The sequence below is a fragment of the Nicotiana tabacum genome, chromosome 18 (genome assembly GCF_000715075.1).
Source record: "Nicotiana tabacum cultivar K326 chromosome 18, ASM71507v2, whole genome shotgun sequence".
NCBI classification, from domain to species: domain Eukaryota; kingdom Viridiplantae; phylum Streptophyta; class Magnoliopsida; order Solanales; family Solanaceae; genus Nicotiana; species Nicotiana tabacum.
The window spans coordinates 38,220,861-38,235,319 of NC_134097.1; the positions used below are offsets into that span (position 1 = coordinate 38,220,861).

At 38.0% G+C, this 14,459-nt stretch overlaps 1 protein-coding gene across 1 annotated transcript; it reads left to right on the top strand.

The window, feature by feature from the left end:
- Positions 1–346: 346 nt before the first annotated feature.
- Positions 347–1,330, top strand: LOC142172479 (uncharacterized). Its single transcript, XM_075236109.1, has one exon. It carries the CDS (start codon positions 347–349, stop codon positions 1,328–1,330), a length of 984 nt encoding a protein of 327 aa, XP_075092210.1.
- The last annotated feature ends 13,129 nt before the right edge of the window (positions 1,331–14,459 follow it).

Below are 14,459 nucleotides of genomic sequence, written 5' to 3' on the forward strand. Positions count from 1 at the left end.
AAGAGCCTTGTTTAAACATATCCTTAATTGTTATCCCATTCTCGACTATCCCCGGTAGCTCGAGCTTGACCCCAACATCGACCCCGAGGTCCCTCATCTACCAGTCTTATACCCGAGCAGCGTGCCCCTTGGTTTGATTACTATCTCGTTTTAGCTTGCATTTCATCGTTAAACTTCACATTCTTAGCATTAACTGCTCTAACAATTAGCTCGAGAATAGATCATGTATTTTTAGAATCCCATTTAAAAATTTATTTGTTGTTATCATTTTCACGGTAAATAATAGTCAATAGTATCTACTCATTTTTCTTACAATTTGAAAGCGATTTACATATAATATTGACTAATGGCTACCACTTTGAACAAAACACTTCCTGATCTCTCAAAGCTTGAGCCTTTAGATGGAAATAATTATAAGCGTTGGTCCCAGAAACTTTTAATTTTCGTTGAACAATTAGAAGTAAATTATGTTTTGTTTAATGATCCTCCTGCTGATATTGTTGCTAACAGTTCTAATGCTGCTAATACTATTACTGTTGATGATGCTACTAAAAAGAAATTTGAAAAGGATAATAAAACAGTGAGAGGGCATCTGCTTAACTATATGACTAACCCTCTCTTTGATTTGTTTATAAACTATAAATCTGCTGAAGTTATATGGGATGGTTTGGAGAAGAAATATGATGTTGATGACGCAGGAAAAAAGAAGAATGTTGTTGGAAAGTGGATCAAGTTTCAGATGGCTGATGATAAGCCAATCATGGAACAGGTTCACGAGTATGAGAACTTGATTGCTGATGTTTTAAATGAGGGCATGGAGATGTGTGAGATTCTTCAGGCCAATGTTCTGCTTGAAAAGTTTCCACCTTCCTGGAGTGATTATAGGAATCAACTAAAACATAAGAAGAAAAACTTAACTCTTCAAGAACTGATTAGTCACATGAGGACTAAGGAAGCAAACCGTCTCAAAGATGAGGAATCAGAACGGCTTAAGGATAAGATGAAATCTCTCTCTCTTAATTCTTCTAAAGCTAACCTTGTGGAATTTTCTATTACTTTTGTGAAAGATAGGTTTAAAATAAAACAGAATAAAGGACATGTGAAGAAGCAGGACTACTTTAATAAACCGGAGGGCCATATTCAAAAGTCGAAAGGACCTTGCTATGTCTGCGGCAAAATTGGTCACGGGGCTTTTCAGTGCAACCAGAGACAAGGACAAAGCTCAAAGAATGGAGGAAAAGCTCCAGTCCAAGCTAACCTTACTGAGGGTGGTGATGTCATTGCTGTTGTGGTTGTTGAGGCAAACATGGTGGCTAACAAAACCGACTAGATAGTGGACACATGTGCTTCAAGGCACCTTTATGCCAATAAGGAGCTGTTTCATGACTTTGAGGAATCTGCTGATGGTGAGTGTGTCTACATGGGTAACTCCACTACAGCTGGAGTTATGGGTAAAGGAAAAATTCTCCTTAAGTTAACTTCTGAAAAACCTTAGCCTTGAACAATGTTCTGTCTGTACCCTCCCTTCGTAGAAACTTAGTCTCTGGTGCGCTTTTCAACAAAGCATGTCTTAAACTTATTTTGAATCTGAAAAAGTTATTATTTCTCATAGGGGAGACTTTGTTGGGAAGAGTTACCTTAGTGTGGGTTTATTTGTATTGAACATCGCTCAAGAGATTACTAATAATGTTAGTACTTTCAATTCTGCTTATATTGCTGAGTCTATTAATTTGTGGCATGGTAGACTAGGACATGTTAATATTGCTTCTATTAAATGACTCAGAAAAATGGAATTAATCCCTACAATTAATGCTGATAATTTTTCTAAGTGTCTTGCTTGTGTAGAAGCAAAACATACCATAAAGCCTTTTAAGAATGTAACTAGCAGAAAAACAGAATTGCTTGAACTAGTACATTCAGACTTAGTAGATTTCAAGAATATTGTTAGTAAGGGTGGAAAGAAATACTACATCACCTTTGTAGATGACTTTTCTAGATATACTAAAGTATATCTTCTAAAGTCAAAAGATGATGCTGAAAGTATGTTTTTAAAATACAAGGCAGAAGTAGAGAATCAATTAGACAGAAAAATCAAGAGGCTTAGGTCTGACAAGGGTGGTGAATATAGTACTAATAATCTAGAAGCCTTTTGTAAGAAAAATGGTATCATACATGAGGTTAGTGCTCCCTATACTCCCTAACAAAATGGTGTAGCTAAACGAAAAAATAGAACCCCTAAGGAAATGATGAATTTCATGCTTTTGAGTTCGGTTATCTGATAATATGTAGGGGAAACTATTTTATCTACATGTTATGTTCTTAATAAAGTCCCTCATAAGAAGTTAGATAAAACCCTGTATGAGTTATGGAAAGGGATTGCCCCTAACTTGAAAATTCTGAAAGTGTGGGGGTGTTTGGCTAAGGTTGGTCTACCTGATTTTAAGCAAATAACTGTTGAACCCAAGACTTTTAATGCTATTTTCATTGGTTATGCTCAAAATAGTGTTGCATATAGATTTATGTCTTTGAATGATAATTCTATTTGTGAATCTAGAGATGCAGAATTTTTTCAACATGTTTTTCCATTGAAAAATAATGTGCCTAATGATGTGCCTAATAATGCTTCTACATCTATGCATGTTAATTCTCATATTGTACCTTCTTCTAATGTTACTGCTAATGAGCATGAAAATAAACTTAGAAGAAGCAAGAGGCAGAGAATTAAAGCTAGCTTTGGTCCTGACTTTATTACTTCTTTCTTGACTGAAAATATTGATCTTGATATTTTGAGTGATGAATTAGTGTCAATCTATTTAATAGAAGAAGACTCTAAGACATATAGTGAAGCAATGAGGTCAATAGATGCTAGTTTTTGGAAAGAAGCTATTAAAAGTGAATTAGACTCTATAGTTTCATCATACTTGGGACTTGTTTGATTTGCCTAATGGTTGTAAACCCATAAATAGTAAGTGGATATTTAAGAAGAAATTGAGACCTGACGGTACAATTGAAAAATATAAGGCTAGACTTGTTATTAGGGGTTTTAATCAAAAGAAAGACATTGATTACTTTGACACTTATTCTCCTGTGACTAAGATAGTGACTATTAGAACTCTTGTTGTTGTAGCCGCTATTCATAATTTAGTGATACATCAAATGGATGTTAAAACGGCTTTCCTAAATGGTGATTTAAAGGAAGAGATCTATATGTCTCAACCCGAGGGATTTGTGATTCAAGGGCAGGAGAATAAAGTTTGCAAATTGAGAAAGTCTTTGTATGGTCTAAAGCAGGCACCTAAGTAATGGTACGAAAAGTTCAATAGCACATTAGTGGTTAATAGTTTTATTGTTAATGCATCTGATACTTGTATTTATTCCAAGATGATAGGATCAGATTGTGTTATTATATGTTTGTATGTGGATGACATGTTAATCTTTAGCCCTAATGTGAATGCCGTTAATAAGACTAGGAATTTTTTTGTCTTCTAAATTTAAAATGAAAGATCTTGGAGAAGCAGATGTGATTTTAGGGGTTAAAATCAAAAGAACTTCAAATGATTTTTCATTGTCTCAGTCTCATTATATTGAGAAAATGTTGAAAAGGTTTAATTGTTTTGATGTAGCACCTTTGAGAACTCTTTATGATCCTAGCATACACTTGAAAAGAAATAAGGAATCTAGTATTTCTCAAACTGAGTATGTTAAGATAATTGGCAGTGTAATGTTTTCATGAATTATACACGATCTGATATTGCTTATGCTGTTAATAGATTCAGTAGATATACTCACAACCCTAGTAGTGAACACTGGAATGCTCTTCATCGTTTGCTAAGGTATTTGAGAGTTACTATGGATTGGTGTTTGTATTTTAATAGATTTCCTGCTATTTTAGAAGGGTTGTTTGATGCAAACTAGATTACTGACAATGATGAAGTTAACTCCACTAGTGGCTATGTGTTTACTTTGGGTGCAGGTGCTATTTCATGGAAGTCTTCAAAACAGACTTGATTAGTACGATCTATTATGGAGTCTGAATTCATCGCTCTTGAGTTGGCAGGGCAAGAAGCCGAGTGGTTGAGAAACTTATTGGCAGACGTGCCTTTGTGGGGAAGACAAGCTTCACCGGTTTCTTTACATTGTGACTCATAGGCGGCAATTGGAATTGCCAAAAATAGTGTGTACAATGGAAAAAGAAGACATATCCGCATTATGTATGGTGCAGTAAAATAGTTGTTGAAACATGATGTTATTTCCTTGGAATATGTAAGATCCGAAAGAAATTTAGCGGATCATTTAACCAAGGGTTTGGCAAGGAGAGTTATCCTTGAAACGTCAAGGGGGATGGGGCTAAAGCCTATGGATTGAGGAAGTATGGTGGATACCTATTTGTAGTCAAACGAAGCCACATGAGACCTCAATATGCACTATATTTCCTATCCCTATGGCGTGGTGGTAGTGCTTTATAAGGTTGACCTTATTTTGCTCTTAATGATTCCATAGTATTAAGGTAGTCTATGTGTAGATTGACTTGATGGAATCACCTATGTGAGTGTAAATGTGCGATCACCTTTTATGAAAGACTTGGGATGTCTTTCTAGAGCACTAATGGGACCCAAGGTATGTGCATGCCAATAAAAGCACTTTGTTAGTATCGTGGAGTTTGCATAAAATTAAGGATATAGTATGTGTTGTGGGAGTCTCAACTAATGTCCATTCAGTTCAAGAGTACTTCACTTTGTGGATGTTAGTTGTTGCCTCATTTCACTACATATCAATTCAAATAGAAAGATATTGACACTTAAGTACATGTTCCTTCTTTTGCCCAGAATTGTTCTATTTTTGTCTTTGCATTAGTGGGGGATTGTTGGTATTATTTATAATGCAAAGTCAAAAATTTCTTTTTGAAAATCCATTTACAACCAATAGCCATGGGTCTTTTTATTTTTCAATCTATTTCCAAGTGGCTTCTTGCATGAAGCCTTAAAACCAAGTGTTGAATGGCTTTGACAAGTGGCTATGCAAATCTAGCATGCGTCTTCATGCATGGAAGACTAGGTACATTTGTCAAATAGACTAATATATTTGGACAAGTGTTAAAAGACTCTCCACACTTGTCATACATGCAACTTCCCTAATTGCCTATAAATAAGATGATCATTAGCCATCATATTCACTCAATTCTTAACCAAGAATTCATCTAGCTAATCATTACTTTCTTCCTAGTCTTCTTTGTGAATTATCCAACACATAAAATACCTTCATCTTCTCTTCTTTCTGGGCAACTATTTTGTGCAAATTCTAAGCTTCCAGCCACGAGTGCACGTGTTTGGAGGTGCTGTGGAACCTTGGGGAGCGACCGGTCTTAACGAATTGCATCCAGTCGGGCCGAAATCGTTTTTAAGGCAGTGGCTTACCACGACACAATATCATTTGATAAGTTGTAGTCTTTTTTCCTTCTTGTTCGTAGTCAGTATTATCTACTCATTTTCCTTACATTCACATATAAAATATGGACTTTTAGCCCAACATCAATATATATAATATTTTTTTTCGACGAAGGATTTGGATAAACCCCTTCTGCCCTAGCTTCAACCATTCATGAATGTACATAGGAAAGTAAAAGAGAGATTGCATATTTAATTTGCCCATTTCTAACTCTCTGTGCTACATTTGCTTCTGCTATTTATAAAGTTTGAACCTTTTTTCTTTTATTATTATTATGGGGAAAAAGGTATAGTTACACTTGCGGATGAGTGCAAGACCTTCGATAGCTGTACTCAGCTACAACAATACTTATTTGAAGGATAGCGAGCAATTTTAAATGAATTAATTAACTGAAAGAATCTGAATTCTTATCTGTCATTGTATAATTTAATAACCAGAGGCGGATCCAGAATTTGAGGCTTATGGGTTCCTCCTATAATTTTAAATTAATATGCAATAATAACTGGATTCACAGTTAGATATTTACAAATATTTAGTGAATTTTTTAATATAAATACAGAGTTTACGCAAGAGTTACTGGGTTCTCGGGAACCCATATTTCATGCTCTACATCCGCCCCTGGAAGCAACAACGAATGACGGGCCAAACATGTTACACTATTTAAAAGGGTCGTTTGATACATGAGATAAAGATAATAATTTCGGAATAAAATTGGAGATTAACTTTATCTCATATTTGATTTGGGGTATTAATTAATATAATGATATGATTAGTTATCCCATCTAGATGATGGGATAACTAATCTCAAATTAGTAATTATACATCTCATTGTATTTGGTTAATACACATTTGCAACATCAACTTACCACTATAAACTAATATAGATTAATGTAAATATTGGATGTGTGTGACATTTTCTTTTGGTTCTTTTTTTTTTCTTTCTCCATGCTTTTGCTTCTCATTATTTTTTTCTTTTTCTATTTTCCAATTATTTTCTTTCTCTTCTTAAATTTATATAAATAGTGATTGGGGAAATCTTTCAATTTGTTTGTTTCAGGGATTAAAACCCACACATATAATTTACTTAATTGAAAGTCAAAGTGTGCTTTAATTTGTTGAGTAACACGAGTCAAATTCGGCGAAGTAAAATAATATTTCATGTATTAAAAGTCGTTATTTTCCCAAGTCATGAATATTACAGTTATTCTAGTGCTTAGCACTACTGAGAATTAATCTAGTGCTTTGCACTACTGAGAATTAATGATTGACTACCCTTTCCCGAAGCATAAGGTTATTTTATGATTTGTGATTTTGAAAGGTTGGACTAATTAAAGTGATGAATTGATAAGTTTTTCTATTTAATTAAAAGGTAGAGAAAAAGAACATTTTATAGGTCCACCACCACGAGCGGAGGAGGCATTTGAAGAAAGCAAGGGCCAATTATGGTTGAACAATAACATGCAAAAAGAATAAACTTGCAAATTTTCATACTTAATATTATTGACCTTAGTTTATTATATTTTTTTATAATAATGAGAAGGAAAAAACATAAATAGCTATATAAACTATTTCATTTTATATTTCTAGCAATTATTCCCTTGTTCAGTTAAAGTTATCCTTTTTGTTTGGTAAGAATCATTTTTCGTAAGAACCATTAAAGAATGAAGACTTTCTGCTAGAGGCTGAATTTTTGAATAAAAATTAAAATTGTCTTTGTTTCTAGTTAGTCCGGAAAACTTTGATCTTTTTCCATCCAATAGCTAAAACGAATTTATGGATATTATTACTTCTATTATTTCAAAGTAAATGGGATATAATATTTGTTCAACTAATTACTTCACATTTCACTTTTCAAACTATTTAAATCTTTTTACTATACTAGCTCATATGTTAATTTAATAATGACCACAATTAGAAAGAGTGATAAAGACGTCTGCCAAATGTACTAAATGGAGGACAGCCAAAGTATACGGAATTTGGGTTACGGAGAATTCTCCTTCATACCCAACTAGAACTGTACGGCCTCATTATTGTTTATATCCCTCACTATATTCTCTTTTCATCACCTAAAGTAAACCTCCCCCCCCCCCCCCCCAATAATTCAGAATTTAACTTCTTTTTTAAAATATTTTCTTGGGCTAATAATGATACTACTTTGTTCGGCATTTTCTCACCTAATGCTACCAACCACTTGAATTAGGCGAAAAAGTTCCTGTTTTTTTCCCCCTCTGTTTTCTGCCATTTGATTTTGGTTTTTTATTCGGTAATTTAAATTCGTATTGAGGCCTCAAGTGATATGAATTTATACGGTATAACTTATAAGCCTTAGAAGAAGCGTTCCCTACCCAAAAAAAATTATTTTCAAAACTTGATATAAGATCTCTAATTGAGGGTGAAGTGATACGGAGAATCTTATCCATCCATGATCCCACCACAATTTTTGTTACTATTTCCACCATTTTTCATTCACGTGGAGTTGTTGATCTGAGTGTCGCTTCATTAAGCATTATTTGACTTTAACTCTTAATTTATATTTTTCAATTGACTCTTTTATAGATAAACTAAATTTATATGTAGATTGAAATTGAATTAATTTAAACTAATAAATTTGCATATAACTTTTCGTTTTCAAAATACATATATTTGGATACAATCCCCTTGCTTTTGTAGCTTCTTTTAACTCGCTCTACCGTACCACCTCTGGCCTTCTTTAAGTGATTTTTTGTTTTTTTATGGTCAACAATATTTGATTTTTTCAGATATCAAGAAGGAACTAACTTCTTGTTTCCAAAGTTGTCTTTGAAGTAAAGAGCGTAGGAGTAGTTTATTATATTTTCAAGGCCAAATACATAGACATGCACCGGAACTTGGCACCGATTTTCACATGGACAAGTAAAGTTTGGCTCTTTCCTATCAGGCACGTGAATATCCTCCCATGTGTGCCAATTAAATACAGACCTCATATCCGGTCTTAAAATTTAGGAGCATGTATGTAAACGCGGCTGATGTATAATATGTAGCTAATAAAAATCCTCCACGTGTCTAAGTAGTCCATATAAGCTCTGTTTGTCTTAAAACAGATTTAGTCACTTCATTTTTACCCTAAATCAAACCCGTTTATCAACCCTCTCCCCTCTATACAGTTTTGCACTACCCATCTCCCTGTAGTCTACCACCATAAAATCCCAAGAAATTGTAGGTCGATTAGTGTTCGATTTCAATTTTCTTCCATCCTTACGAGTGTATTTTGTTGTTTAATCGACTATTAAGCGAGGTATTTGTTGAGGGGTCGGTTGCATGTATACAAACTAGAAGCCCATATTAATGAGCTACTAATTTTCAGGAATAATCAAGGCTTTTAAGTACAGGTAAGCTTGTTGTCACGATCCCAGTTCGCCCTCCGTGAACAGTCGTGACGATACCTAGTCTCTACGACTAGGTAAGCCTAACAAATGCTAAACATAAATGAAACTTGCGGAAGAAATAATCAAAACCAAAATAACTGAATGGAAACAATAGTTATAATGTCGCTCGGCATATACAACACAATATTCTCAAAACCAAATACATTATCCCAAAATTCGAAAAATCACGGAAACACAAGCCTTTGGAATATCTAACAGTCTAACTCCAGAATATCTAACAAGAAAGAAAATACAGAAGGGAAATGTTTAACAACTAGAATAGAAAGGGACTCCTCAGTCTGCGGATGCGGCAGATGTACCTCGAAGTCTCTAGAGCAGTCGCCTCCCTCAAGGATGGTAGGACTGAGTAGCGGTACCTCGATTTGCACATGAAAAACATGCACAGAAGGGGCATGGGTACACCACATCGGTACTCAGTAAGTGCCAAACCTAACCTCGGTTGGGTAGTGACGAGGAAGATCATGACCCTACTGAGGTTAAATAAAACATAAAGATCAACAGTGTAGTACAGAACAATATAAATAAGTACGACAGTAAAATAACACAGGATGTACAGAACAACAACAACTATACAGAAACAAGGTAAACATGGAAAGGAAATACAGCTCAGCACCAATAGTAACAATCGGGGATCTCCCAAGATACCATCCTGTAGTCCCATCTTTATAAATCCAGTGGATCTCCCTCCCGTAGTCCAACTCATAGTGCGCGGGGATCTACCGGAATCCCGTTCCGTAATCCCAAATATAAATACCCAGTACTAGGGGAATCTACCGGGTGCATTCCCGTAGTTCCATATAACTGTGAAGGGGGATCTACCGGAATCCCACATCCGTAGTCCCAAAATAAACAGGCAAGGAGGAGCTACCAGAATCCCACATTCGTAGTCCCAAGATAAATAAACAGCAGCAACAGGAAAATATATAGAAATGACAATATTTCATATGAAGGCAACAAGTGATTCTAGCATAGCATGCTGCACAGAATCCAAGTAAGGCAGGTTGAACAAATAAAGCAATTAAGTCACTTAAACATACTTTCCTAAGCTAACACAGGCTTAATAGTGCAAGTAATAGAAACAGGAAAGGAAACTTGCTAATAATTACATAAAGAAAATCAGATTTCCAACAATTAGCAGAAGTACGCACTCGTTACCTCACGTAAAAGGCATTTCAATTACCAAATATACCAATCCTAAGGGAAAGGTCCCCCACACAAGGTTAGACAAACTACTTACCTCGAACCGGCTCAAAAAGCAATCCGAAACCACGCTCTTGCCACGAGTACTCGACTCCAAATGACCCAAATCTATTCAATTCAATTTCATAATGTAAATAACACTTCAAGTAACTGATTCTACAATTGAAGTCTAAGCTAATACGCGAAATTATGTAAAATGACCGAAATGCCCCTCGGGCCCACGTCTCGAAATTGGGTAAAATTTATAGTTTCAAAATCCTCAAACTCTCACGAGTCTAACCATACAAAAATTATCCAAATCCGATGTCAAATCCTCAATTAAAACTCAATTTCTTGGTCTAAGAACTTTTCCCCAATTTTCATACAAATTTCGAAATTAAAGGATGAATTCATGTTTAGATTAATGGGTTACAAGCAAAAAGGAGTCTAGAATCGTTACCCAATCGATATCTCTAAAAATCCCTCAAAATCCCGCTCAAATCCGAGCTCCCAAGCTTAAGTTTTGATAAAAATGGCTAAACCCTCGATTTCGAAATCTTATATCTGCCCAGGAAATTCCTTCTTCGCGAACGAGAGGCTACTATCACGAACGCGATGCACAAAAGTCCTGCTGACCAAATTCCTCTTTCGTGAACGCAAGGTCCACTCGCGAACGTGTAGCTTACACGGGCAGACCCTACGCGAACGCGAGGATCATGTCGCGAACGCGAAGACCAACGGGTCCTTACTTTTGCGAACGCTGGACATCATCGCGAACGCGAAGCACATTTCAGCTGCTTCACCCAGATGCTCTACGCGAATGCGATACCCCCTCGAGAACGCGATGAAGGTTTTCTCTACAACACAACAGTAGAAAATCTGCAATCTTTCCAAGTCCAAAAATGGTTCGTTGAGCATCCGGAACACACCCGAGGCCCCCGGGACCTCAACCAAACCTGCCAACCAATCCTAAAACATCATTCAAACTTGTTCCAACCTTCGGAACGCTCAAAACAACTTCAAAACACCTATTTTTCATCGGATTCAAGCCTAAGAATTCCAAAAACTCTAAAAAACGCTTTCGATCAGAAAGCCTATCAAACCTCGTCCAAATGACCTGAAATTTTGCAGACAAGTCACATTCAACACTACGGAGCTACTCCAACTTTCGGAATTCCATTCCGACCCTCGGATCAAAAATCTCACTATCGGACTGAAAACTTCAAAAATTCAACTTCCGGCATTTCAAGCCTTATTTAGCTACGGACCTCCAAAACAAAATCCGATCATGCCCCTAAGCCCGAAATCACCAAACGGATCTAACGGAATAATCGAATTTCCATTCCTAGGTCATCTTCACACTATTCCGACTACGGTCAACTTTCCAACACTTAAGCTCTCATTTAGGGACTAAGTATCCCAAAACTCTCCGAAACTCAAAACCGAACATCCCAGCAATCAAAATAGCAGAAATAAACTTGGGTAAAGCAGTTAATAGGGGATCGGGGAGTTAATTCCTACGACGATCGGCCGAGTCGTCTCATCCTCCTACACTTAAACATCCGTTCGTCCTTGAACGAGCATAGAGACATACCTGATGTAGTAAAAATATGAGGGTAATGGCTGCGCATATCCTGCTCGGTCTCCCAGGTCGCCTCATCGACCGGCTGGCCTCGCCACTGAACCTTTAGCGAATCAATGTTCTTTGACCTCAGCTTTCTAACCTGCCTGTCCAATATTGCCATTGGCTCCTCAACATAGGATAGATCCTTGTCTAACTAGACTAAACTAAAATCCAACACGTACGACGGATCACCGTGATACCTACAAAGCATTGAAACATGAAATACCGGATGAACGCCTGCCAAGCTGGGAGGTAAGGGAAGCTCATAAGAAACCTCCCCAACATGCCTCAATATCTCTAAAGGGCCAATAAACCTCAGACTCAACTTTCCATTCTTCCAAAATCTCATAACTCCCTTCATAGGCGAAACCCAAAGCAGAACCCGCTCTCCAACCATATAGGAAACATCACGAACCTTCCAGTCTGTGTAACTCTTCTGTCTGGACTGGGCTGTAGGGAGTCTATCCTGAATCACCTTAACCTTCGCTAAAGCATCCTGAACCAAGTTTGTGCCCAATAGTCTAGCCTCACCCGGCTCGAACCAACCCATCGGGGATCTACATCGTCTCACATATAAAGCCTCATACGATGCCATCTGAATGCTTGACTGATAGTTGTTGTTATAAGCAAACTCCGCCAATGGCAAGAACTGATCCCAAGACCCTCCAAACTCAATCACACACACATGGAGCATACCCTCAAGAATCTGAATATTGTGTTGGACTGTCCATCCGTCTGAGGTTGAAATGCTGTACTCAACTCCACCCGAGTACCCAACTCATGCTGAACAGCCCTCCAGAACCATGATGTGAACTGAGTACCTCTATCTGAAATGATGGACACTGGAATACCATGCAGACGAACAATCTCCCGAATATAGTTCTCCGCCAGCCGCTCCAAAGAATAAGTAGTACACATAGGAATGATATGAGCGGACTTGGTCAGGTGATCCACAATCACCCAAATAGCATCAAACTTCCTCAAAGTCCATAGGAGCCCAACTACAAAGTCCATGGTGATCCACTCCCACTCCCACTCCCACTCTGGGATCTCTATCTACTGAAGCAACCCACCCGGTCTCTAGTGCTCATACTTCACCTGCTGACAGTTGAGGCACCGAGCTACAAATCCAACTATATCCTTCTTCATCCGCCTCCACTAGTAGGGCTACCTCAAATCCTGATACATCTTCGTGGCACCCGGATGGATGGAATACCGCAAACTATGGGCCTCCTCTAGAATCAACTCTCGCAGCCCATCAACATTGGGTACACAAATCCGATCCTGCATCCTCAATACCCCATCATCACCAATAGTCACATCTCTGGCATCACCGTGCTGAATCTTGTCCTTAAGGACAAGCAAATGAGGGTCATCATACTGCCGCTCCCTGATACAGTCAAATAAGCAAGACCGAGAAACCACGCAAGCTAGAACCAAGCTGGGCTCCGAAAGATCCAATATCATAAAATGGCTGGCTAAGGCATGGATATCCATCGCCATAGGCCTCTCCGATGCTGGTAAATAAGCCAAACTCCACAAACTTTCTACCCGACGACTCAAAGCATCGGCCATCACATTGGCCTTGCCCGGGGTGATACAGAATAGTGATATCATAGTCCTTCAGCAACTCTAACCATCTTCTCTGGTGCAAATTTAGATCCTTTTGCTTGAACAAGTGCTGCAATCTCTGATGGTCAGTATAAATCTCATAAGAAACACAGTATATGTAATGACGCCAAATCTTCAGGGCGTGAACAATGGCAGCTAACTCAAGGTCATGAACAGGTGTAGTTCTTCTCATGTATCTTCAACTGTCTGGATGCATAGGCAATCACCCTACCGTCCTGCATCAACACCGCTCTGAGGCCAACCCTCGAGGCATCACAATAGACTGTATAAGACCCCGAACCTGTAGGCAATATCAAAATTGGGGCTGTGGTCAAAGATGTCTTGAGCTTCTGAAAGCTCGCCTCACACTCCTCCGTCCACTGGAATGGAGCACCCTTCTGGGTCAACCTGGTCATACGGGCCGCAATCGATGAAAACTCCTCCATAAAATGACGGTAGTAGCCCACCAAACCAAGGAAACTGTGGATCTCGGTAGCCGAGGATGGTCTGAGCCAACTCTACACGGCTTCTATCTTCTTCGGATCCACTTGAATACCCTCACTCGATACCACGTGGCCTAAGAATGCCACTGAATCCAACCAGAACTCACATTTTGAGAAATTAGCATATAACTTCTTCTCTGTCAAAGTCTGAAGCACAGACTTCAGGTGCTGCTCATGATCTTCCCGACTCCGGGAATACACCAGAATATCATCAATAAAGACAATGACGAACGAGTCAAGATACGGCTGGAACACACTGTGCATAAAGGCTGATGGGGCATTGATCAACCCAAATAACATAACAAGGAACTCGTAATGACCATACCGAGTCCTGAAAGCAATCTTCGGGATATTTGGCTCCCGAATCTTCAACTGATGGTAACCTGAGCGCAAATCAATCTTAGAAAACACCCGTGTGCCCTAAAGTTGGTCAAACAGATCATCAATATGAGACAAAGGATAATGGTTCTTAACTGTCACTTTGTTCAACTGGCGACATTCAATACACATACACATAGAACCATCCTTTTTCTTCACAAACAAGACAGGAGCACCCCAATGTGATACACTGGGCCGAATAAAACCCTTATCAAGCAATTCCTGTAACCGATCCTTCAACTCCTTCAACTCAGGAGGAGCCATACGATACATGGGAATAGAAATGGGTTGAGT